This window comes from Schistocerca gregaria, chromosome 8 (assembly GCF_023897955.1).
Source record: "Schistocerca gregaria isolate iqSchGreg1 chromosome 8, iqSchGreg1.2, whole genome shotgun sequence".
In the NCBI taxonomy this organism is placed as follows: domain Eukaryota; kingdom Metazoa; phylum Arthropoda; class Insecta; order Orthoptera; family Acrididae; genus Schistocerca; species Schistocerca gregaria.
Window position 1 is genome coordinate 431,518,065 of NC_064927.1, and position 26,143 is coordinate 431,544,207.

Genomic DNA, 26,143 nt, shown 5'->3' on the forward strand with positions numbered 1-26,143 from the left:
TACCATTGACCAATGTTGGCAGATGGTATTACTGATTGGCATAAAATTTTAGGCATGCGAGAGACAGCCATCTGTCTTTGGTGGAGGTGAGTGTACTTTTTAAGATATTCACGACACTCATACTATTTTGAACACTGAAGTGCAGTGGTTCGTGACTCTGTATTAAGATTGGACATTCAGGAACTAGATTCGGAAGTGGACATACTCAGAAGTTCGTACAATGTAGGCTCTCACGCCCGGTATTGTCTTCACTTAAAACTTACGGCGTAATAGGCCGTGGACAATATATAAAAAAGAAAAAAGGGGGGAGGGAGAGTTTTATACATCGACCACGACCTATCAGCCCATAAGTTTTAAGTGGACACTCAGAAGTCCATAAACCCGACCGGCAACGACAGACGGCCTCCAAAAGTTAGACCACTATTGTTCGAAACATGAAATGTATACACAGTTCCGAATATGCACGACCGTCAGTTGTAAGATGCAATGAAGACAACATTGTGCCACACTGGGACTCCAAACCAGATTTCCCGCTTATCGCGAGTGATCGCCATATCATTATGCTATCCGAGCACCACTGTTGGCCAGACATAAACTTCCATATGTCGTTAACCATGTGTCTACAAACTGTGCACGTAATCTAACATATATGCATATATTCCTGTACAGGGGAGAGTCACTTGGCCGGTGTCGGCAAATAAATACGATATTATTCAGAAATACGATCCAATGTAGTAACTTTTATGGAAGCGGGAAACCCCCTTTCGATTGCTCTGATGCAGTAATATCCTTCTCTTCACTGTCGTCTTCATGCCTTGTCTTCACTACTTACTTGTCATCTAACATCGCGACTTTATACCAGTCATGTGAACTCTCGTAACCAAATTATAACCCCCATTCCTCTCAGAACCTTGCCAACTATTAGTTTCAGATATTAACGTCACCATCAATGTACAGCTTGAACCGAAAATGTTAGTAATAACTGTTTGAACCTAGCAATTGTGAAATAAATTATAAACGTATTTTACTCATTGAGTTTTCCATTGTTAATTTGTGAATCCCGTATCCATAGGTAGTAGTGATAGAAAGATAAAGGAGACACACACAGGATACAGTACTCAAGATCCTATAAACAATCACGTTTTATTAAACTCCGTTACTCAACTTAATTAATGAGCATTGGATTCTGGGCAGTCATATGTTTCCGTGTTTCTGCCGGTCAGGTCATTCATGTGAACGTCCAGACGACGTGAGGAGTCTCGCACGCCACTTTGAACAGTATTCGTGAGGTCACGTGTGATTTCCAAAAGATGCAAACTGCTACCATCAAATGCTCCAAAGTAGTTTCCTGAATGTAATACTTACCACAAAAAACGTATGCCAGGACTAACAAACAAGGTGCATAAATAATGTCGGCGCTCACTATCCCTAGAATAACTGGAGGCAATTTGCTTACCTCTCTTCTTGTAGGAAATGCTTCACGCGATCTTAGAATCAACATGGGGTGACATAAATATGTTTGTCGAAGCAACTTTAACAATTAATTCCAGCAACTTAACAATTAATTGCAATTACTTTCGCCTTTCCGAGGAGTTTCCACTTCGAATACCTCATATTAGCACTACATCGCTCAAATACTTCATCCGAGGAAATTTTTCAAAAAACTCATCCGTCTTTACATGCGATCAGACTTTATACGCCGATTTAGCAATCACCTCGTTGGAAACTGGTCTTTGATTAGTTTGAGATACTTTAGCAGCGTGGCGTCTCCCCTCTCCGGGCTCACTCGTGATTATTTCAGCATTTCGTGGTGCACTGAGTGAAACTGAAATTATTGTTAACAAGTTCTCAGTGCAAGTAACATCATCATCACGGTCGCAGCTGCATAACAATATTTAACAGTAAATATAAAAAATGAGAGGCCCTCATCGTGCCTCCTAGCTTAGTAGGTGAATTCCCACTGCCTCTCTCTGCTCCAGTAAGATAAGGTCTCGCTCACCCGGCCGTTATCACTCTGTGTGACCATCTGCGCGTCGTTTGATGAGAGTGCCGTATAAAATTTTCCTATACCGTGCATTTGAACATAGCAACGAAAGTATGATAAACATGGACAGGAATGTGACATGAACACTATAACGTGTCGGTTCATAAGAAACCATGAAACAAATATTACCGTGAAACATCAACATCGCATGCCTATGTAATTAGGTTATGTTCCTCCAATTAGCGACGAAATTTTCAATAACTGTATTTGTTCCTCTTAGGCTAGAAATTCACTATAACCTCTTCATGTTGGTGTGTATTTAGCGCCAATAGAGTATGAATACTTAAGGGGAGAGGGTATTAAACTTTACACGCCGCCAATATAAAGCTGAAATTTCTGACGCGACCTTAGCTTAACGATATTATGTAGATTTTGAACTAAGACAGAAACATTAATGTAGCATATTTAGTTGACATCATTCTGGTATGGGGACGGCATACAGACAGTATCGTGAAATATACCAGGAAAAATTGAACAGCCAAGATCACTAATTATAATGTTATTTTGATTTGCCGAAAGCGGCAACGGAAATACAACTGTAATTAAATTACAATAGTTCAAAAGAACGACGTCTTTTGAATGCTGCACATTGAGTGTTTTTTTTAATTTATATTGTGTACCAAGACGCATTTCGCGTTAGTTACAAGACATTTTCCAGGGACGTCCTGAAATATTAAACAATTTCTTTTCGTTTGCACAGACAGGTTAACGTTGCACATACGAATATAGGTTATAGATTTAAAGCAGTTTGTTGAGGCTTTTATAACAAAATGGGCAAATACTTACATATCAGCATCTAACTCATTATTTTTAATCCGAACCGCTTTCTCTAAGGAGTCAAATTGGTTGAAAGTTTGCAGTTTCCCTTTTGGCCACTGCTTTTAAAAAATGGCACTTTAACTGCCGTTTTTATGTGTACTGTCATTTATTTCTTTAAATGTTGCCAATTTTCTGAGTTGTCTACATGTGTGATGTGTGCTGATGGAAGTTGTGTGTGTGTGTGTGTGTGTGTGTGTGTGTATGTGTGCGTACCTTTTTATTTTTATTTTTTCCCACGTACATTTATTTATTTATTTTCTTGGGAGACAAATGGGATCATTTTGTGATCATCTGTTGGAATTCATGTCTGCTACGTGACCGATCAGAGAGTAATTGTATTCACTTAGTCATTTTGTAGTATCTTTCTTTCAACCACTGTTTTTACATGTGGTAATTTTCTTGTAAGTTTAGAATGGGTGTTTCTTTATTTACTCGGTTTTGACGTCTTTTTCTCTTGCAGTAGATTTCCGATTATTTTCGTAAAAATTAAGTAGCTTGTCCCATATTTCCATGCTCTGGTGTGTTCTTCATGCCAGGTGTCGAATGCTGTGCTGGCTTGTCCAGCGTATCTTCCATCACATGTGTTACATTGTAGGTGGTGTATTCCTGATTTCTTGTAAGTGTCTACGCGTTTTGTTATTTTTGGAATGTGCTTTTGGAACGAACTGTCTATTTTGAATGCTACGTTTAGCCCAGTCTTTGGAAAATGTTTCTTATATTTGAGTTCTTGCTTGTAGGTCATTCTTTCTTGATTGCAAAGTAATCTTTGCGCTTTTGTTGTTCTGTTACTGTATGTGCTTGTTTGTGGTGGTGCTTGATTGTGAAGCTGTTTTTGGCTGATTGTGTGTCACGTTTATTAACTGTATCTGTCGTACAACTTTTTTTTGTTTAACTTGATACTTATATTACTATTGTAGCCATTGTTTGTTGCAATTTGTGCGATTATGTCTCATCTGAATCAATTTCTTAGTGCTATTTTGTGAAATGAACTCTCTTATTTTGTCAGTGTACTGTTGTTTGTCCATTACAACTGTATTTCTTTGTATGCGTTTTCATTTTGGAGATTCTTTCCGAGTTTATTGAGTGTTACGGATTCCGTGTTTTTATCGTTTTTTTCGTTCCTCTTTTCATGCCTGTTGTAATTTTATGTATTTCTTTTTCATCAGTTCTTTTGTTAGCCCAGTGTTTACTTTGCTATTTTCATATTGCTCCTCCTGTTTTAGAAAAACGTTCGACTGTTTCCTTCATATTCTTCATCTACTTTTGCTTTCGCATTACACTTTAATCCTTTTCTAATAGCTGTTTTAGTTCATTGTTTAGTTGTGCGGCTGTGAGCTTCTTCAGTCTTGAGGAAATTGGTGTGTGCTTAGCTTCTTTATGGTTCACATTTGTATATTTTGTTTCTTGTCTCATGATCTGTTTTATCTCTTTCATATGTTTTTCTATAATTTCTTTCATGATACTGTCTGTGTACCTTTCAACCTAACTGACCAGTCAACGTTATGTATTGCACGGTATTATGGATTTTGAGATGTAGTCTTCTGAATCTGTAATTTTCGATTCGGTTGTTCCAGTTTTTACCTATATTTCGCTTTAATGTAATAAGTGTTTATCTTATGTTAGACATTTATTTATTAATAAGAACTATGTTAATTTTTTTACTGCAGTGCTTGCTACACAACATGTGAAGCAAAGAACAGTTACTTGTCACAGATAAATGCCACAAAGTCAGGTAACTTAAGTTGGAGAAAAAAAAGTCTACTCTCGAATCTGGATACTCAACCGGTATATATTTTTACTTTGTGGTAAGCGATATCGTAATGATTTTGAAGACTGCAGACACATTGTCAGAGAATAAGAAGTACGTGCAATATTTCACATAATAGGTCAGTCGTACAATGAGTTTGTTGTGTATCTGAAAATAACTCTTTAGATTGCTTCACTTCCGTTCTAGTGCAGGTCTAATGCAGGGCAACGACAAGCATATTAGATGAAAAACTAAATTCAACAAAACGGGATACATCTGAGGATGGAAATAAAGGGTGTAACCCATGGCGAGTTAACAATTTAACAGAAGATTTTATTACAAAACATCGAAGAAATACACACGACTGAAAACTATACAATACTTGGATCCGAATTACAGACACAAATAAATGCTTCAAATATACTGTTAAGTACAACTCAGGAATACTTTGATCACTGTGCCTAACTGGCAGATTTCAGGTAAATGATGTGACAGCCCGAATCCTTGCAGGCCGCTGGCCGTTATGAAGAGGTTGCTTTCTTGAAGAGTAGGAACACATTTACAGCTGGAGTTCCAACAAACCTGGATGGATGGTAACTCAAACTGATAGGCGTCGAAGGTGCTGGGTGCACTTCAAAGTTGTTGAGAATGTGCACGAGAGCCACTTTCACTTGCATGTACGCTAGTCTCATACCTGCAAGGACAATACAACGAGATAATTGACAGTATTTTAAGAGCACAGTATGTATTACGTAAAGTGAAACGACCATACATTCTAACGCTACATTCTATTATAATGCGTTGCCTGGTCATAATATTCCTCTCTGGATATGAGTTTACTAAATAACACTCCTATGGTGCCTGATCTATGTTTGTCTCACTCGATTGAAATAGATACGCACTGGACACGAAATAAATAGGACTGGTCGTCAGATGTAGCGTCCCAGACAAACAGACGGATAGCCTCGTCAATTTATTAAGCATCACTACAATTCAGAGTGAAGAAAAGGAGTATTAGAGAACCTGAAGACGAGAGCTATACATCCTTTCTTTTTGTGTCCATACCGACTTTATTACTGTGATGGAAATTACACTGTAGCGTCGAAATTAACAATGACTTTTTCCGACTCGATTGATTCATCACTTCTGTATTCTATAGAGCACTGCAGTTCGTATTGATAAGAACCAGAACTCGAAACCGGGGACTGAAGCGGTCGTTTGGCTTCCTTTGAAACCGACTAAACCTCTTGAAACATCTGTTGTCAGCGACACTAATATAGTTTTCATTCTTTGCTTCTCCTCACTGAGAAGCGAGTTCCCTGTACTTAAACCGTGTTTAAATAGCACAATGCCCTCGTTTCACAACATCGATGATGTTGTTGAGAGATAGGTTATTTGCATTTTAGAAAATTAAGTTTCTCATTTAATGAGATATGACTGAATCACTGTATTCAAGATTCCGTTGCAGACAGAATTCAACACGTCTCTCTTAACGGAACAAAATAGACAGATGTGTAGGTAATTTACGGAGTACTCCAAGGAAGTAGTAAAAGATCATTTCCGTTTAGGATGTAAATAAATGATATAGTAGAAAGTGTCGGATACGGCTGTCTATAGGAAAGTAACAAGGCAAGAAGATAGTATCGATTTCCAGAATGACCCACAGAGAATTAATGAGTGGTGCAGGCTCTAGCAGTTGAGCACGAACTTAAATAAATGTAACGTATTGTGCATACAATGGAAAAGAAAGCCAACACTGTGCAACTACACAACTACACTGTTGGTGGGAAACTGCTGGAAACAGCATCCACCGCAAAATATCTAGGTGTAATTATCCACAGAGACCTTTCCTGGAATGACCATATAAAAAAATAGAGGGAAAAGCAATTGCCAGACTGAGATACATCGGTTAACTATGAATATTTCAGGAGATCACTTTCAGGAAAGAGTCAGACAATATAGTAAAATTTGGAAATTGGTGGTAAGTTCCTATGGGACCAAACTGCTGAGGTCATCGGCCCCTAGGCTTACACGCTAGTTAATCTAACTTAAACTAACTTACGGTAAGGACACCACACACACACACCCATGCCCCTTGGAAGACTCGAACCTGGACGGGGGCAGCCTCGCGAGCCGTGATAAGGTGCCCTTAGATGCGACAGTATAGTACTTCGTCCCACATGCTTCCCGCGCAATGATCACGAGGAGGAAATTCGAGAAATTAGAACGAATACAGGGATTTATCGACGATCATTCTAACCACTAGCCATTCGCAAGTGGAACAGTATAGGGTGGGTAAATTGCACTAGAAGTACTCTCCTCCCCACACCATTAGGTGTATTTTGAAACACGACGTTCGATGTAGAGCTCGATACCATGTGTTCATACCAAACTACTGGTGAACGGAGATGATATTACGTGTAGGTCTTCAGAAACATTAGACTATCTGATGAAAGTTATTAAAGAACGTCGGCCGCGAGGCTGTTAGGAAACGCAAGAAGAGTTGGTGTGGATCGGTTATTGGAGCAGAGATAGAAAGTTGACCCTACAGTCAAAAATGTGCAACATGTTGCATATCAATAGGCGAAGACACCCAGCGCTGTTAGATTTTTACGAAAACTCAATGGAAACTGCAAGAATCTTAAAATTCCTACAACTAAATACCTTGGGGGATCTGATGGAGAATGACTACATCGAACTAGCTGCTGGAAAAGAAAACGCCCTGCTGAAACTGATTGAAACAGCGAAATATAATCCTTTCACGACGAAGTGACTTGGAAAGCAGTCACTCGACTCGTTCTGGAAAGCTGCTCATAAGTCTAGGACGCTGATCAATTTGTGCATACAAATGAAACAAAGATGTCAACCAAAAAGCGGCACGCTTCCTCATGGAATCTGCCAGGACGCGAGAGAGCGTTATGGTGATGCTCGGTGTAATGCCATGGCAGACACTACAAGAGAGGCGTTCTGTATCACGCAGGCGCTTGTTGTTGCAGTTACAAGAGCGTACGTTCCAGAACAGTCAAACTACGTATTATTTTCTCCCAGACACGTGAAACGATGGCTATGAGAAAATCAAATCAAAAGAATTTGGGATCGTGCAGGCGTTTATGCGCTGTCGTTCTACTTCCCTTTCGCGAGTGGGAGCAAGGGTAAGGATAATTATAATGGTAGCAGACGTACCCTCCACTAAACACTGTAAGATGGCTAGTGAAGTACAAATGTAGATGCAGAGTCCGTATACAAAGCAAATGACCTCACAGACATACTGAGACGATAAGTCACACGCAAAAGATCATTCTTATCCAAGATGTGGTCGAAAGCATCCGGACAACTATGATTTCACATTAATATGGGATGTGTCTAACATTCACCTTTATGATGGCTTTAACTCCGCTGGGGAGATTTTAATGAAGTTGTCTGAATGTCTGTGGAGAAATGGCTTCCCATTCTTCCCCAAAAGCTGACGCCAGAGCAGAGGAGGCAGTGATGTTGGGTGTTGCGATCTGGAGCGAAATCAACGTTCTGACTCATCACGAATGTGTTCGATTGAGCTTACGTATGGAAACGAACAAGTAGAGCCATTCCATTAACGAAGTTGTCCGCAAATTACTGACTCACAGATGCTGTTCTCTGATAGGGTGCAATGGAATGCTGACAATTGTGATATCTAACCATTACTTGTCTGCAAGCAGTATGCAATGCTGAGAAATCATATCCTTCCGCATTTAGCGTTTTCTTAAGCGCAATAAAGGGACTACACGATAACACTCTCATACTGTAATAACACCATGTCCTTAGATCTTCAATGTCGCCACTGTACATTACAGCAGGTGACGGTCTTCAGACGTTCGCCGGACCGAAACTGTGCCGAAGAGTACAGCGTGATTCGACCCTGTACTTCACTCGTTTCCCAGACATCTATTGTCTAACGGCGTCGATCTTTACACGAACTCAAGTGTTGCTTGAGTGCTGAGACTTATGGCTTGTGAGGAGCTTCTTGAGCATTCTATTACGTTATTTTAAATTCCTTACTCGTACTGGACACGTAATATCTTCCGCTAATTTTCTTCGTTTTGTACAACCACCATCTGCAGTGCTCGACGGTGGCTGTACGTCAGTAAATATGGTCCGCCAGGACTTGGTTTAGCTTTCATTGTTCCTTTTTGTTTCCGTTTCCCAGTCCTCACAGTTACGTTACCAAAAGTCGACCAGAGCAGCTTTGAGGACTTGAAATGTCTCTAATGGATTTCTTACTCAGGTGACATTCGTTGCCTAGTCCATCTCCAAATACATTGATCTCTCCTGACCGACACATTCTGTTGTTGCTAATCCTATACTGACAATATTCTCCGCCTCCTCTGAAAGTGGCGGGCCCACTGCTCATGGCATCTATTGGACAACTCCTTAATACGTGGCAGTCTGCAGAATCTTTGATCAGCTACTTTATTCTTTTTCATCCTTCCCATATGAGGAGAGACTGTTTGTCACGCAATGCTCGATAGGCTGTTCGGCTTCTAATCCTTCAGTTTATCTTACGATTATTTCGTGTCTATAGCACCCATGCCACTGGTTACAACCATCGCAATAGCCTGGTCTGTGTCTATTGCAGTTAACATGAGATTGCTCTTAGATTTCACAAACAGTGCTTAGCAAGGAAAAAAAAATAAAAAAAATAAAAAAAATGGTTCACATGGCTCTGAGTACTATGCGACTTAACTTCTGAGGGCATCAGTCGCCTAGAACTTAGAAGTAATTAAACCTAACTATCCTAAGGACATCACACACACCCAGGACCCAGGCAGGATTCGAACCTGCGACCGTAGCGGTCGCTCGGTTCCACACTGTAGCGCCTAGAACCGCACGGCCACTCCGGCCGGCCTTAGCATTGTATATTTATGCTTAAATCGATAAGACCTGTTACTCTGGCAGTATAATTACGTGTATCCACTTTATAGTAGGTTTTGGAAACGTCTGTTACTAGTGTAAACGAATTCCAGCACTGCGTAGAGTTGCTCAAGGAACACCGCACCCTAACCGACGTGCGTAGATAAAGTCGAATTGGCCAGAGATTTCCAGTGATTTATGACTCTCGATTGGTTTCTTCTAGGACATGTCAGGAATGTTGAGTGTGTAATAGAAGGTGACTCCCGCCATTACTGATCCATTGCCCCACACTGAGCCATGCTAGACGTAGTTTAGGAGCTACTACTGCTAAGACCGAATAGCTGTTGTAAATTTTTGAAGAGATGCCTGTAATGATACGTAGACTGAGTATTATTATTGGTATTCACTATCGCAATTACACGCTTTTCATACGCCTGCTACGTAAAATGCGCATCAGAAAGACTATTTGCTTTAAAACCAATTCATTCTGTTCCCTATTGTTCTTCAAACGCCAAAAGTTTATTCAGAGGTGCTAAGTACCCGGTATAAAATGTTAGTATGATTGTGTGTTGCATGTTAGACAACACACATGCGTGGTCTCGCAGTCTCGTTCTCTCTTCCCGAGCACGGGGTCCCAGGTTCGATTCCCGGCAGGGTCAGGGATTTTCGCCTGCCTTGAGTTGACTGAGTGTTTGTGTTGTCCTCATCATTTCATCATCATCATGAAAGTGGCGAGATTGGGCTGAGCATAGGTTCGGAATTTGTACGGACGCTGATAACAGCGCACTTGAGCGCCCCACAAACCAAAACATCACACACTAGCGTGTTGTTAGACAAAGACGCAGTTGTGTGCGGAAACACCAGTGTCTGGTTGCTCACCGAGGCACGTCCTGGGGCCCTCGCCGAACGGCATGAACGTGTGGCTCGGGCGGTCCCTGGAGTTCTCCTCTCTGAAGCGGTCCGGCCAGAACCTGAGCGGCTCCTTCCAGTACTTGGGGTCGGAGTGGAGACCGGCCACCGACACGAAGACAGCGGTGCCCTTGGGCAGCACGATGTCCGTCCCTTCTATCCTGTAGTCGCGAGACGCCTCGCGGTTCAGGAAGTTCACTGTGGGGTACTTCCTCTGCGTCTCTGAAAACAAGAAAAATCGCTATTAGCGGGGCTGCCGTCTACAGCGTATGCTAGGTGCAAGATGCTTAACAAGTGAAGATCCATCCCCACCCCCTCTCCATATCTTTCCCTAATTTTCGCTAGTCTTTTAATATTTGCAGTTTCTCCGTTCGAGGAACACAGCGGAGAGTTCTAGTTGATGTGCTGGCCCCCAAACTCACCAGATCTGAACCCGATCCAACACGTATAGGGTGGGATTGAATGCGGCGTCAGAGGTCATCACCGCCCTCCCCATAATTTGCGGGAATTAGTTGACTTGTCTCTTCAGATGTGGTGCCAGTTCCCTGCAGCTACCCACCAAAGTTTCACTGCATCCATGCTAAAAGGTGTCGCTGCTGTTATCCGAAACAAAGGTCGACACGCGGCTATTCGGTGGGTGGTCGTAATGTTCTGTCTCATCACAGTATGAGTACATCCACAATGAGACTCCAACATTTTAATATCCTATATCCTTCTCATTTCAGATGGTGGACCTGTGAATCCTGAAGGGGCGGACAGAAAAACTCAACAAGTTTGTGGTGTGCAAATTTAATACGCCAATTGGCCGTAGTGGAGCTGCAATCAATGGTTTTAGCCAAATGGATGATATGAAGGAGCGTGCTCAAGTGGTCAGGTGGTACGCAGAGACAAAATCGGCGAGCCAAGTGCAAAGAAACTTTCGTCGTGTTTACAAGACTATGAAGAAGTGTTGCGAAAGGGCATGGTGGTCGTAAGCCTGGGACCAGCAAACATCATATGGAACAAGTGCACCGATCATTCGAACATAGTCCACAGAAGTCAGTGCAACAGGCAGCACTAGAACTTCGTATGAAACGTTCAACAGTGCACAAAGTGCAATTACGTTTGTTCGCATATAAAGTGCAGGTTGTGCAAGATCAAGCCTGATGATCGACCAAAGCGAGAAGAATTTGCATGTGTCATGTCAGATCGCATTGCCGCGGACGAGACATTTTTGTTACTCGTGATATTTACTGGCGAGGCAACCTTTCACGAGTCAGTGGCTCTTAATCGTCACAATGTGCGCATCTGGGGGCCCGAAAATCCACATGCACCTAGGAAACACATGCGCGACAGTCCTAAAGTTAATGTGTGGTGTGGTTTGATGTTAAATCGCACTGTCGGGCCGATTTTCTTTCAGGAGTTGACTGCGGATGGAGCCATCTATCTGGACACGTTGGAACAATTTGCCGTGCCACAGATAACAGACCTGCAGCCAAATGTGATGTTTCAACAGGACGGTGCACCAGCCCATTGGAACTTTGACGTGCGAATATTTTTAAATGACACATTCCGGCAGCGATGAATTGGCCGTGGAGGTCCAATTCCTTGTCCGCCACGTTCGCCCGTCATAACCCCTCTCGATTTTTTCTTGTGGGGTTATGTGAAAGACCGGGCATACGCTACACCAGTGAAGGACCTGCAAGACTTGGAACAGCGCATAAGAATTGTCATAAACTCTGTCACAAGACAGACGCTCGTCAACACATGGCATGAAATCATTTATAGACTTGATATTCTTCGCGCTACCCGTGGCGGCCATGTTCAAGTGTACTGAACCGTCCACCTGTGAATGAAAACGTGATGAGCTGCGGTATCATTTCCCTGTATTTGTTCGTCAATAAATAGTGTTTCCTCTCAGATTTTATGAGTTCAAATGTTGGAGTCTCATTGTGGACACCCTGTATTACGATTTAGCGTTTTTGCTTCACACTCATTGCATATTACGTATTCAGGCTGAAGTGCTTCTCGTGGATTTCTTCCATACATTGTAAATAGTTTCCTCTTGTTACCTCAGCCTGCAAGCTCTTTATAAGCCACATGACTTCATTGCACAACTTTATTGCTCTCATTTGACTCTTTTCACTTTTTGTTAATTTGTTGTTCTAGTAACGAGTGTGTACCTGTGAAATTACAGACGCTGCTCACTGCATCTGCACGCATACAGAGCATACAGAAGCATGACGTGCCAGAAGTGACCTAGGGTTACTGCCTCTGCTCTTAGGCCATCTGCATATGTCAATAGCCATGGACGTGGCATTCTTAGGCTCTGTAGGCTCTGATGTCAAGTTTCATATATAATGTCATATACACAGATCTTTCATATAGAAAACTACATGTTGTTGGATCCATTATGGAATATGTGCCATTTTAAAACCTTTTAAGAAAAAATCCCATAGCAGAGAGCTAATATTTTTAAATACTCGTAACATGTTTTATATGATGATTAAGTGGATAAAACATGTATTTTCTAGGTAGAGTCAACGACTCGCACATCGAGTGTATATAATGTGATTCTACTTGACTATATTTCACAAAAATTATTTGTAAACATTTCCTGCTTCTGTAATGTTACCACGTCTCTTTCACACAAAATGTAGTATTTTTGGTTAATAGGTACAATACTTTCTGAAGAAGACAGTTCAGCACTGTCGAAACCATGGTCATGGTTTAATAAAACCATATGCTGCAATTGGTTGACAGTTATTCCCAATCTATCTTTTTTATGTCTCCAACATAGCTCGTAATTAAGTAAACAAACACATAAAGTATCTCTCTGCTTAGTGTGATGGAGCGTGCTGCCAAAAACAGTAGTATTAGATTTGTGATATTTTCCTCTTAAATGTTCTGGTATGTACTTTAAGCCAAGTGTCGAATGTTCTGCCGGCTCGTCCAGTGTATCTTCCATCACACGTGTTACATTCTAGGTGGTATACACCTGCTTTCTAGTAAGTGCTCACGCGTTTTGTTATTTCTGGAATGTGATTTTGGAATGAACTGTCTGTTTTGAATGCTACGTTTACACCCAGTCTTTAGAAAATGTTTCTTATATTATGTGTTTGTGCTTGTAGGTCATTGTGTACGGTATTGATTCTTCTTTCTTGTTTTCAAGTATTCTTTGCGCTTTTGTTGTTCTGCTACTGTGTGTGCTTGTTTGCGTGGTGCTTTATTGTGATGTTTTAGGCTGATGGTGTGTCACGTTTATTAACTGTATGTGTCCTACAATTTTTTTGCTCAACTTAGTACTAGATTATTATTTTACCCATTGTTTGTCGCCATTTGTGCGATTTTGTCTAGTCTGATATCTGTCTGCTGTATTTGATTTCAATTTCTTAGTGTTATTTTGTGAAATGAACTCTCGTGTTTTGTCAATGTATTGTTGTTTGTCAATCAGGGCAACTGTATTTCTTTGGAGATTCTTTCCGAGTTTATTGATTGTTGTGGATTGCGTGTTTTTTCGTTCTCCTTTTTCATCCCTGTTATAATTTTAGGTATTTACTTGTTATTAGTTCTCTTGTTACCCCAGTGTTTACATTGCTATTTTCATTTTTCTCCTCCCATTTTAGAATAACTTTTGACTGTTTTCTTCGTATTCTTCATTTACTTTTGCATTCGCATTACAATTCAATTATTTTCCTAATAGCTCTTTTAGGGTTAATAGGTATAATACGTTCTGAAGAAGACAGTTCACAGCTGTCAAAACCACGATCATGGTTTAATAAAGCCGTATCCTACAACTGGGTGGCAGTTATTTCCAGTCTATCTTTTTTATGTCTCCAACATAGCTCGTACTTAAGCAAATAAGCACATGAAGTATTGCTCTGCTTAATGTGATGGAGCGTGCTAACAAAAACAACAGTAGTAAATAATAATGAGTTACAGTCGTGTCGTATGGTTTTCCCACATTTGTGATGAAGTTATTAGAGTATAGCCAAATGGAACTGCACGCAACAAATCCCTAGATAACGTAATCATCTTGGCTTTTGATACCGAACTGGTGCGGTGCGGATGCACCAAAAATGACGTATCCAAGTGTGGTTAGTTCCATAGCAAACCTCAAAATTATTGACGCAAGAAAATTTACTTCCTGAGATACTTTGACTGCTGTGAACAAATTAAATTGAACGTAGTGAGCAGTAGAATTAGCATACTTGAAAATAATTGCACTTGCGTCTTCTCCTCAGACACACACTATAAACTTAGAATGTCTTATTTTTAATATCTTATGATTTTTAATATATTATGATTCATCTTTGACTCATGCAGCAAAATTAGTATAAACATGTTTCAATAAGGTGACTTCTAGTGTACCCGTTGCTAGGTAGCACTCACCGCTGACGACGTTGGTGAGGTCCGTCATCTCGTTGACCGCCTCGTACGTGACGTGGCCGCCGTGTTTGCTCAGCACGTGGCGCACGTGCTGGCGCACCTCCTCCTGCAGACTCTGGTTCCACGCCAGCTCGAACAGGGCGAAGGCCAGCGTCGAAGACGAGTTGTCGAAGCCAGCAGCCAAGAACGACATCAGCTGGCCCGCGATGAGCTCGTTCGTCAGCTCTGTAACAATACACGAAATCACAGTCCAGGTTAAGTAGGCAGTACTATGTTACTAAAATCATTAGGGGAAGTGGCAACAAAACGATTATTCACGTTGGTGTGTAGAATATATGAGTCTGGAGACATACCATCTGACTTTCGGAAAAGCATCATCCACACAATTCCGAAGACGGCAAGAGCTGACAAGTGCTAGAATTATCGCACAATCAGCTTAACAGCTCATGCATCGAAGCTGCTTACAAGAATAATATACAGAAGAATGGAAAAGAAAATTGAGAATGCGCTGGGTGACGATCAGTATGGCTTTAGGAAAAGTAAAGGCACGAGAGAGGCAATTCTGACGTTACGGCTAATAATGGAAGCAAGGCTAAAGAAAAATCAAGACACGTTCATAGGATTTGTCGACCTGGAAAAAGGGTTCGACAATATAAAATGGTGCAAGCTCTTCAAGATTCTGAAAACAGTAGGGGTAAGCTATAGGGAGAGACGGGTCATATACAATATGTACAACAACCAAGAAGGAATAATAAGAGTGGACGATCAAGAACGAAGTGCTCGTATTAAGAAGGGAGTAAGACAAGGCTGTAGCCTTTCGCCCCTACGCTTCAATCTGTACATCGAGGAAGCAATGATGGAAATAAAAGAAAAGTTCAGGAGTGGAATTAAAATACAAGGTGAAAGGATATTAATGACACGATTCGCTGATGACATTGGTATCCTGAGTGAAAGTGAAGAGGAATTACATGATCTGCTGAACGTAATGAACAGTCTAATGAGTACACAGTATTGTTTGAGAGTAAATCGGAGAAAGACGAAAGTAATGAGAAGTAATAGAAATGAGAACAGCCAGAAATTTAACGTCAGGGTTGATGGTCACGAAGTCAATGAAGTTAAGGAATTCTGCTACCTAGGCAGTAAAATAACCAATGACGGACGGAGCAAGGAGGACATCAAAAGCAGACTCGCTATGGAAAAAAGGCATTTCTGGCCAAGAGAAGGAAGAAATTTCTGAGGATGTACGTCTGGAATACAGCATTGTATGGTAGTGAAACATGGACTGTGGGGAAACCGGAACAGAAGAGAATCGAAGGATTTGAGATGTGGTGCTATAGACGAATGTTGAAAATTAGGTGGACTGATAAGGTAAGGAATGAGGAGGTTCTACGCAGAATCGGACAGGAAAGGAATATGTGGAAAACACTGATAAGGAGAAGGGACGGGATTATAGGACATCTGCTAAGACATGAGGGAATGACTTCCATGGTACTAGAGAGAGCTGTAGAGGGCAAAAACTGTAGAGGAAAACAGAGATTGGAATATTTCAAGCAAATAATTCAGGACGTAGGTTGCAAGTGCTACTCTGAGATGAAGAGGTTAGTACAGGAAAGGTATTCGTGGCGGGCCGCATCAAACCAGTCAGTATACTGATGACCCAAAAAAAAAACTATGTTACAGATAAATCTTATAATTTTTTTTCGTGTTCAGACTAGGAAATTAGTGACTGTTTGCTGGGTATTAACGCCGTGAATACTTTATTTTCTACGACAGCAGAAGCTCATCATATCATTCTGTAATGAAAAGAGGAGTTCTTGGCGCTGTGTATTCGGCCCTACATTTCTTCGTGTATTCTTTTCATCAGCTGTTAAAGCTACTTCCGGCGAAATAAAATTGGGCATTCATTTACACACCACAGCTGACGGGTACGTTTGCATCCCGCTACTCAGATTCATGCACTATCTTGAGAACTTCAAGAAACTTATTACCCGCTGGAGATGCAATGCAGTATTCGTATACACACTCAAGACGACTTTCAAAGGGTTATGGATAAATCGTCTGCTATAGCCAAATTCATCTCTACAGCTCTGAAAGTGAAAATGGTGATTATGGCGCAAGATAAACAGATATGGCAGCCGTAAGATGCCTCCTTGCGGAATCCAGGCGACGTCCTCTTCTACCTCGGCTCACTAGTTTCAGAAGATCTTTTTCTTGACAACGAAGTAAACGCGAGAATTGGCAAAGCGGCGAATACTTGGCAAGCTCGTCACAGGAATACGGACCAACTCTCGCATTGGACTCAGCAGTGACCAAAGAAACTGCCTGTGTAATGTTACTAGAACCTTCCAGTAGGGAGTGTAAGTCATTGCTGACGATGTTTCTCGTATCACTGCAGAACTCATACAACGGTCCATCGTGAAGTTATCCTGAAGAATCACTCTTAGATATTGGACTCCGTAAATTTTCCAATTTAGCTTGAGATTATTTGCGTTTAAAAGTGATTTAACCTTACTGATTTCATGGCAAAATGAAACATCCCAGGAAATCTAAAGAAGGCAGAAACATAAAAACTTATACATTTTTGCATTCTGTATACTGTCTTTGGAAAATTGTACTTATCTGTCTTTACTTTCGAAATTCACACAGGTTGTTACAAAAAGGTACGGCCAAACTTTCAGGAAACATTCCTCACACACAAAGAAAGAAAATATGTTACGTGGACATGTGTCCAGAAACGCTTACTTTCCATGTTAGAGCTCATTTTATTACTTCTCTACAAATCACATTAATCATGGAATGGAAACACACAGAAACAGAACGTACCAGCGTGACTTCAAACACTTTGTTACATTAAATGTTCAAAATGTCCTCCGTTAGCGAAGATACATGCATCCACCCTCCGTCACATGGAATCCCTGATGGGCTGATGCAGCCCTGGAGAATGGTGTGTCGTATCACAGTCGTTAACAATACGAGCACGAAGAGTCTCTACATTTCGTACCGGGGTTGCGTAGAGAAGAGCTTTCAAACGCCCCCATAAATGAAAGTCAAGAGGGTTGAGGCCAGGAGAGCGTGGAGGCCATGGAATTGGTCCGCCTCTACTAGAACACTGAAATGTGCAGGAGCTCCGTCGTGCATTAACCACATGTTGTGTCGTACTTGTAAAGGAACATGTTCTAGCAGCACACGTAGAGTATCCCGTTGAAATCATGATAACGTGCTCCATTAAGCGTAGGTGGAAGAATATGGGGCCCAATCAAGACATCACCAACAATGCCTGCCCAAACGTTCATAGGAAATCTGTGTTGATGACGTGATTGCACAATTACGTGCGCATTCTCGTCAACCCATACATGTTGATTGTGAAAATTTACAATTTAATCACGTTGGAATGAAGCCTCATCCGTAAAGGGAACATTTGCACTGTAATGAGGATTGACACATTGTTGGATGAACCATTCGCAGAAGTGTACCCGTGGAGGCCAATCAGCTGCTGATAGTGCCTGCACACGCTGTACGTGGTACGGAAACTACTGGTTCTCCCGTAGCACTCTCCATACAGTGACGAAGTCAACGTTATCTTGTACAGCAGCAACTTCTCTGACGCTGATATTAGGGTTATCGTCAACTGCGCGAAGAATTGCCTCGTCCATTGCAGGTGTCCTCGTCTTTCTATGTCTTCCCCAGTCACGAATCATAGGCTGTAATCTTCCGTGCTCTCTAAGACGCCGATCAATTGCTCCGAACGTCTTCCTGTAGGGACACCTTCGTTCTGGAAATCTGTCTCGATACAAACGTACCGCGCCACGGCTATTACCCCGTGCTAATCCATACATCAAATGGGCATCTGCCAACTCCGCATTTGTAAACATTGCACTGACTGCAAAACCACGTTCGTGATGAACACTAGCCTGTTGATGTTACGTGCTGATGTGCTTGATGCTAGTACTGTAGAGCAATAAGCCGCATGTGAACACGCGGTGAATCGAGGAAGTACAGTACATACTGAAGAAACTAAAATGAGCTGAAACATGGAAATTAAGCGTTTCCGGACACATGTCCACATAACATCTTTTCTTTATTTGTGTGTGAGGAATGTTTCGTGAAAGTTTGCCCGTATCTTTTTGTAACACCTTGTATTTTTAATTGTGTTATCAATTTAACGAAAGCAAAGGTAGCTATAATTATCGCCTCGGTAAAATCTGACTGCGATCATGAAACTTAGGGAAACAGATGCTGTACTCACTGAGTTGTTCGTTATCACCCTCAGCTTGCTCGTCCTTGATCTTCGTGAGCATATCAATTACATCGTTCCGCACAATGCCCGTTTCCTTCCGATGCTCTATCAGCTGTGGACAAAAGATACATGTTAACGTCTTTCTAAGTAAATTATTGAACTAATTTAAATTCATTTATCGTGAAACGTAAACCAATGTTATGTACAGCTGAGACTTTTACCTACGCCATGACGAAAGTAATGAATTGTGCCACTTTTTCTTAACTTTGAGAGCCCATAAAATTAGTTCTTATCACGGAGACTGGTAAGACAATTACGTTCTTTAACAGATGTGCTTTAGGAATTGTATAAAATTTAGATCAACTTACGCTAATGTATTTTTTTAGAATGTATATGTTGGTGAAAATATGTAACAAATTTGTTGAAGTTTGCCTTCGTATCCCTCGTGTTCTGCATAAATAACTTTATATAATAATATTTTGTTTCATTTCTGAATGATCTTCATGGATGCACACATCCAGAATGTCTTCAAGATCTTGTTTTTGCTCAAATCAGTCGAATGAGGAAGGTACTGTTGAATCTCACGTAGCACGTAAGTTTCATTAAATCTGTTACCATTGACTCCTACTCACCATTTGGATAACTCATTTGATCAGAATTTTTCTGTAGGGTAAAACTCTGGCATGCCATTATGGGTACATATAGGTGAGGCGTGTACAAGAAAGACTCTTCTTCCTGGAAGCGGCCCTTTTCCATCCATCCTTCCCGTGTGATATCACTTCATTCCCCATGGTGTACAGGAAATTCAATATGATCGCTTTATCACTCGTATGCTTGGAAAGAGCATGTAGATATAGGCTTTTAGGCAAGTAGTACAGCAACCCCTACACAACATACATGAATCCTCCGTGTCTCATTTCATGTAAAAACCGAAAGAAGCTTTCGAAGTAATAAATACCAGAATGGTAATTTTAAACGGATGAATGAATTTCACCGTCGAAAAGACGCAACACACAGAGACCTAGCTTGGGATGTTCCTCAAATGATAGTAGTCTCACTGCCACATACATTATGTTACGCCCACATTTCACCTCTGAATTTAATAACCTTACGAAAACAGATCTTGAATTTTAACTATAAAAAGTACCAGAATTCGTCATTATCTTTCCTACATAAAATCCAGAGGATGGTGTACCAAATTCTAGGTTTATAATTTTTCCCCTCATATATTACTTCAAATATAAGACATATAAATAAATTGCAGCTTCACCACTGACTGTTTTGATCCCCATTTACTGAACTACGTATAGTGCGCAGCCTTCCTCTCAGATTAGTAAGTGGTTATAAATAAAATCTAGTCCCTGAGCATCGAGTAGACAGTCGACTATAAAATACCTTTCGTAACCACATCTAAGGACCAACTCATTTCTTCCATGCAACAGCAAAATACTTTATCCCGTGTACTTTTAACCGTAGCCTAGCCTGTATTTCTCATTCTCTTCCGGTACATCATTATGATCTTTTACATCAAAACTTTTACGCTAGTTTTATTCTGCTTTCTCCTTAACCCCTTCAGTTTTTTCTTCCATTTTGTCTTTAGTTTTTATTGTATTATTTGTCTTGCAAGGAATGTAATAAAAATCGATATATAACCTCATACCTTAACTGCCGTGTAATAATATATGTTTGGGGTATAAAACATCGATTTCAATCAACTTCGAAACACTCTACATAAACCCTCCTGAATCTCTGTAAGTTTAAGTTGTGTGTAAGGCCAGGGACCAATGGCCTAGGCAGTTGGGTCCTTAGAAATTCACACATATTTGAGCATTGTTCTCTGTAAGTCTGCTGGAAATAGTTCGCCATACCCTGTGCAACTACGGATTAAAATATTAAGTGGCTTGTTCTACAAAATCGTCGTGCTGAATGCTTGAATCAGATTATAATGAACCTACAAAACAAATAAATGCTGCTGTCCTTTTGTCTGATTAGTATTTAAATGAATCAAAATGGTTCATGCGTACCTTAACTGTGTTTTGTACAAAGAAGTCCTCTACTTTCTTGCTGCCAAGTCGGATGCGGAGTGTGGACAGGATCTGTGGAGCGAAGAACGCCAGCGTGGTGACGATCCTTCCAACGACGGTATCTCTCAAGATTCGCCGCACGTGCTCTCGCAGAGGAGACTTTGGGTTTTCGAGAGAGTTAGCGTCCACACCCATGAAGATAGAGCAAACCGCATCCGTCGTATAACGAGCCATGACGTCCTTCAGTTCCACTTCAGTGCCTAAAGTACAAATACAACAAATATTTTACACATCTACGTTTATTAATTTTTACCATTAAAACTGATAATAAAACAATAAATGTACGGAAAAATTCTAAGCACAGTGTCACTTCGTTAAATTAGTGAAGTGAACACTGGCCAAAAATATTTTTTGTCTTTGTCTTAGAAATATCTTAATTAGTTCGTTTGAACACAAAAAGACCAAACCTTTTGACGCTGCAGACTCAAGGTGACGGGCCAGTTTCTGTCCAGTTTCGTTCACAAGGTGAAACATGAGCTTCATCTTGCCGGAAGTGAATGCTGGGGTTAGTACAGTACGTAGTTTCCTCCATCTGAAACAAAACAACAGTATCTTTTATTCTCTCATTTATTGACTTATTGTGTCTCAGTTAGAAAATATTTAATCTCGTCTTACAAACACAAACCCCTTTTTCTGAGTATTGCTCGACAAAGAGGCGTTTAGATTTGTACTTGTTAATAAAATTTTATAGAACTGTGAATTAATCATAAGTTTTCACAAGTGTTTTTGAACATGTGTTGAACAGGTATTGCTGATGGTACTTCGCCCGTTGTATATACAGACACTGGAGTAGTTTATAGATACTTGTAGTTACCCAATATAAAACACAGCTCAAAATTCAGCACAATTGCCAACAAATTTTAGAATTCTATTTTCATTCTCTGGGATGTAAAAGTCTGAATAGAAAGGGTGGCATAGAAAAAACTTTTAAAATAGCGTATCAAAAGTGTAATAGCAGTATATTACAAGACGGTAGTGAAACCAGACGGCATCTATGCAGGTGAAATATACATAACCTAAAATATTAGTGAGAAAAGCACAAGGAGGAAGCAAAGGGATCTGAAAGTTAAGAAGACCTATACAAAATAAATGAAAACAACAAGTAAAAGACAACTGATATAGTTTGGATTACCATCTAGAATGAATCTCTGCCAAAATGAGCAGTAACGTGTATCATAAAAGAACCAGCAGAAAGAGATATGTTTAGACGGGTTATGTCAAAGTTACAGGCATTACAGTGCAGATTCAGTAAGAGAACATGTGTGGAGAAGTGTGAAGAAACAAAAAAGGGTCATGGTGAAAAAGTAAAGAAAAAATACGAGAAAAGGACAAAGGCAAAGGAATTCAATTTGTGATATGGTCTCTATCTGGTGAAAACAAAGAACAAAAATGAAGGGAAGATATAAAGTAAAGGAGCATAACATTTTTTACTCTGGAATAATACACGATGTCCATACCCCTGCCTGTTCCGCGAGATACTCACCCAGCGCCATGTTGGCCAAAAAGAGATGTGGCAATGACCGGGTCAGTTACTGGGTCGATCTTAGCGTTGGTTGCGTAGAAGGTGGAGAAGTCAGTGCTCATGATGCGTCCTATGAGAGCGGGGTCTTTCACTAAGAGGATGGGCTTGTCGAAGGCGAACATGCCCATGAACGGAGCGTCTCCAGCCTTGCGGTAGCATTCGTAGGCTGGTTCCCCCATGTGCTTCTGGCCGATCACAACGCTGCCCATGTTGCCAACGTAAGGTATGGGCTTCATGTAGGGGATTCCCAACTTCTTCCAGTAGTCGAAATTGCGCGTCGCGTACCAGTAAAGCAGGGGTACCAACAGCAACGGCAATGCAGCGTCCAACAGCCAACTGCCCGTCACCAGCGTCATGGCGTGAATGTTTTATTACTTCAGCACCTGGCAGCAATCATATAACATTAGCATTAAACAGCAGCTGTCGTAGATCTGAGAAAAGTATGCTATAGTGTTAGAAATCTTCACGTGATTTTAGAGTAGATCACTATATTGAAATTATTTGCATCTAAATATACATGAATACTCTGCAAATCACTCTTAAGTGTTTGGAAAAATATTGATAAGACCTTTTCCAGATTGCTTCACAACCATTACACTCTCCAATAGCCCATAGAAAAAAAACTTAAATCTTTTTGTGCGACATGTGATTTCTTGTGTTTAATTACTAACCTTATTTCTCCTTGTGAAGGTGGAAGTCAACAAAATATTTTCACATTTTTAGGGGAAAGTCGGCGACTGGAATTTTTGAAAGAATATAACTGCAAAGAGAAACTCCTTTGTTTTAATGACTGTCAGCCAAGCGTGCATTTCTATTACAGCCTCTTCTAGTTCGCACTAACACGAAACGAGAAACCCGACCTTTAACTCTTCCTTAGTCCTCCGACATTCCTAACTGGGGAGGAACCTATAACATGCAAATCTACTCTACAAGAGAACGGAAAGAGTAATGTGGGCAGTAGAGCTTTTGCCTCTTCTAACTGTTCAGGCAATAAAACGCAGCATTTTGTTTGCTTTCCAAAAACATTTTTGCATGGCCATTCCAATTGAATTTGTTGGCTAGGTAATTAATTAAAGCCTGAAATTGGTGTGATTTACCATATAACTGAAATCGAAAGGGTTCCTTTAAGCACTCGTCGGTTGGATCGTGCATCTTTCATTGTTTCCAATCGATTGTTGCGTTTCGCACCGTACAGATATCTTGTATAAATCATTTTGCCATTCCTTTTGCTCCGCTAATGCCTTTACTAGACGTAAACGACGACTCATCTGCGAAAAAGCGAAAGAAGATTCTCAGATATTTACCTGAATCTTTTGCACAGATTCGGAACAATTTCCCGTCAATGAGATCAATTACTTCGCTTGAATAAGAACAAGAATGACATCTTCTTAATCCTTGCTGCGATTGTGGCAATAGAGTGTTTTCTGCGAGGTATTTAGTTATAGAGAACGCAGTGAATATTGCAGTGTTCTACTGCAACCGATATGATTGGTATGGGTCTAAAATTCTTCTTTTCTGTTGGTGTGACCTATGAGAGTTACCGTTTTTTAGATACGGATTATTACTTGTGCGAGCGCTAGTAGTACAGTTAAAAATGCAGCTATTTCATCAGTATACTCCAAAATGTAACTAACTGGTGTACTATGTCCGTCCAGAAACTTGCCTTTACTAACTAAAATTCCTTTGCTACTTATGTATTACTCACGATGACAGCTGTTCCTGATTCGAGTTTTGGAATATTTACTGCACCTTCTTTGGAGAAAGAATTTCGGGAAACACTGTTTCGTAAGTTCAGTGCGATTGTTATTACGCTGGTGCACTTAACATACAGCCAGAATCTCTTAGAATTTTCTACCACATTTCGATGGATATTCGTTATGGTTGCTGCTGAAGCATCTCCCATCGATTTTCTCACTAAAGTTTGAGTTTATTGGTCCGTTTAAATCTCGCACCTTTTTTGTTGGTACTGCAACAGTGTCCTCGCCTTTAATGTACTATAGAGAATCAGTTCCGTTCGTTATTAATTTACTTAAAACTACATCTGGTCTACGGTTACATAGTTGGTTTAGAAGGGTTGGTGATTGTTTCTTATAAAAACATCAAGTACATTTTTTATCAGAATTTTTAAATAGGTATTACTTCTTGTTTCTTTTTGTGGATTTTCATGATACAGTATTCACTAATCTGTATTGTTTCGCTGCAATACCTACGCTCAAAATTTTCAAAAGTGTGTGAAATCTTATGGGACTTTACTGCTGAGGTCATCAGTCCCTAAGCTTGCACACTACTTAACCTAAATTATCCTAAGGACAAACACACACACCAGTGCCCGAGGGAGGACTCGACCCTCCGCCGGGACCAGCGGCACAGTTTATGACTGCAGCGCCCGAGACCGCTCGGCTAATACCGCACGGCAATACCTACGCTCGTCAGGATTATTTGAGGTTAAGAAATGTAGTATGTTATTGCTAATTCCGTGGACTCCTGAACTAATTTTGGCAGGAAACATTCAGTATAATTTCGGACGACTCTTTATATCTGCCAACGCCTTCACACATTTACTCGGATTTTTTAAAATATATCTAGGATTGTTGGAAGTCGCCATGAACAACATATAACACGTGAGTCGGTACTATAAATGAGGCTGATATTGTGCTTGAGCCTCCCCGAAGCTATGACATCTGAGTCTGGGATAGGTAAAAGGAACGGACCGTCAATGTGGTGTTCTACCTTTAAAATTTGTATCTTATCCACAGATATATAGTTTGGGGCACAATAATGACAATCGAGTGACAGCCACACACAGACATTATATTTGCATATTAATACTTGTCATGTAATGTATGAATGAAAGCGATTTGTCTCAGTTCCACTTACGATTTTTTTTGTTTAGATTGCGTGATGCTATGAGTGAAGCGTTAGTGAACATTGTACAACATCTTGTTATAACTTAGCGAATTGGCCCCCTAGTACTGTGGTTGACAGTTTTAGTAGAAATGTTAAGTTATGTGCTTGATGAGACTTCGTAGTGGCATTTGATTACATCGTAATAAGCCATAACCGGAGCCAGTCTACGACAGCATCACACTCATACCAGAGTGAAAGTCGTTGGGGTATGGAGGAGGAAACGTCGTAAATAGGCTGTGCGAGTGACCACGGGGTTATGGGAGATTACATCAGAAGTGGCACGGAAGACCAGTTAACATACACGAAAAGAAAAATCTGAATATTCTGAGGTATGTTGGCTAAAATGTTTGAAGTATGGAGGCAAAAATCACAAACTACATAGACTTGCTAAATGCGGTTTGTACGTTACATTCACTTACGGTGCACTTAATAAACAACACGACAGTATACGAAGGAGTCCATTTCGTTAACTTTGAGGAGAGGATATTGTCAACACAGGAAAATAACAATGTAAAACATAATGACAGAGCAATGAAAGGCACTGCCAGTCCTTAGTGGACTTACCTACTCGAACAGCAATGGTGAGGGATCCCCACTACACTGAGTTGTCGTAATCACT

At 40.6% G+C, this 26,143-nt stretch overlaps 1 protein-coding gene across 1 annotated transcript; it reads right to left on the reverse strand.

Annotated features, from left to right (window-relative positions):
- Positions 1–4,922: 4,922 nt before the first annotated feature.
- Positions 4,923–26,143, reverse strand: LOC126284684 (cytochrome P450 6j1-like). Its single transcript, XM_049983805.1, has 8 exons — positions 26,089–26,143; positions 22,579–23,000; positions 21,503–21,627; positions 21,036–21,295; positions 19,021–19,123; positions 14,778–14,999; positions 10,377–10,628; positions 4,923–5,304 (listed from the first exon to the last, which is right to left on the reverse strand). Exons 2-8 carry the CDS (start codon positions 22,971–22,973, stop codon positions 5,132–5,134), a joined length of 1,530 nt encoding a protein of 509 aa, XP_049839762.1. The 5' UTR covers positions 22,974–23,000; positions 26,089–26,143; the 3' UTR covers positions 4,923–5,131.

Excerpts from the sequence above, each read along its gene's own strand:
- LOC126284684 (XM_049983805.1), bottom strand. The coding sequence starts at position 22,973 with ATGACGCTGGTGACGGGCAGTTGGCTGTTGGACGCTGCATTGCCGTTG. Across the intron at positions 19,124-21,035 it reads TTGTACAAAACACAGTTAAG|CTGATAGAGCATCGGAAGGA; the intron begins GTACGCATGAAC and ends TTTTGTCCACAG. Across the intron at positions 5,305-10,376 it reads GGGCCCCAGGACGTGCCTCG|GTATGAGACTAGCGTACATG; the intron begins GTGAGCAACCAG and ends TTGTCCTTGCAG.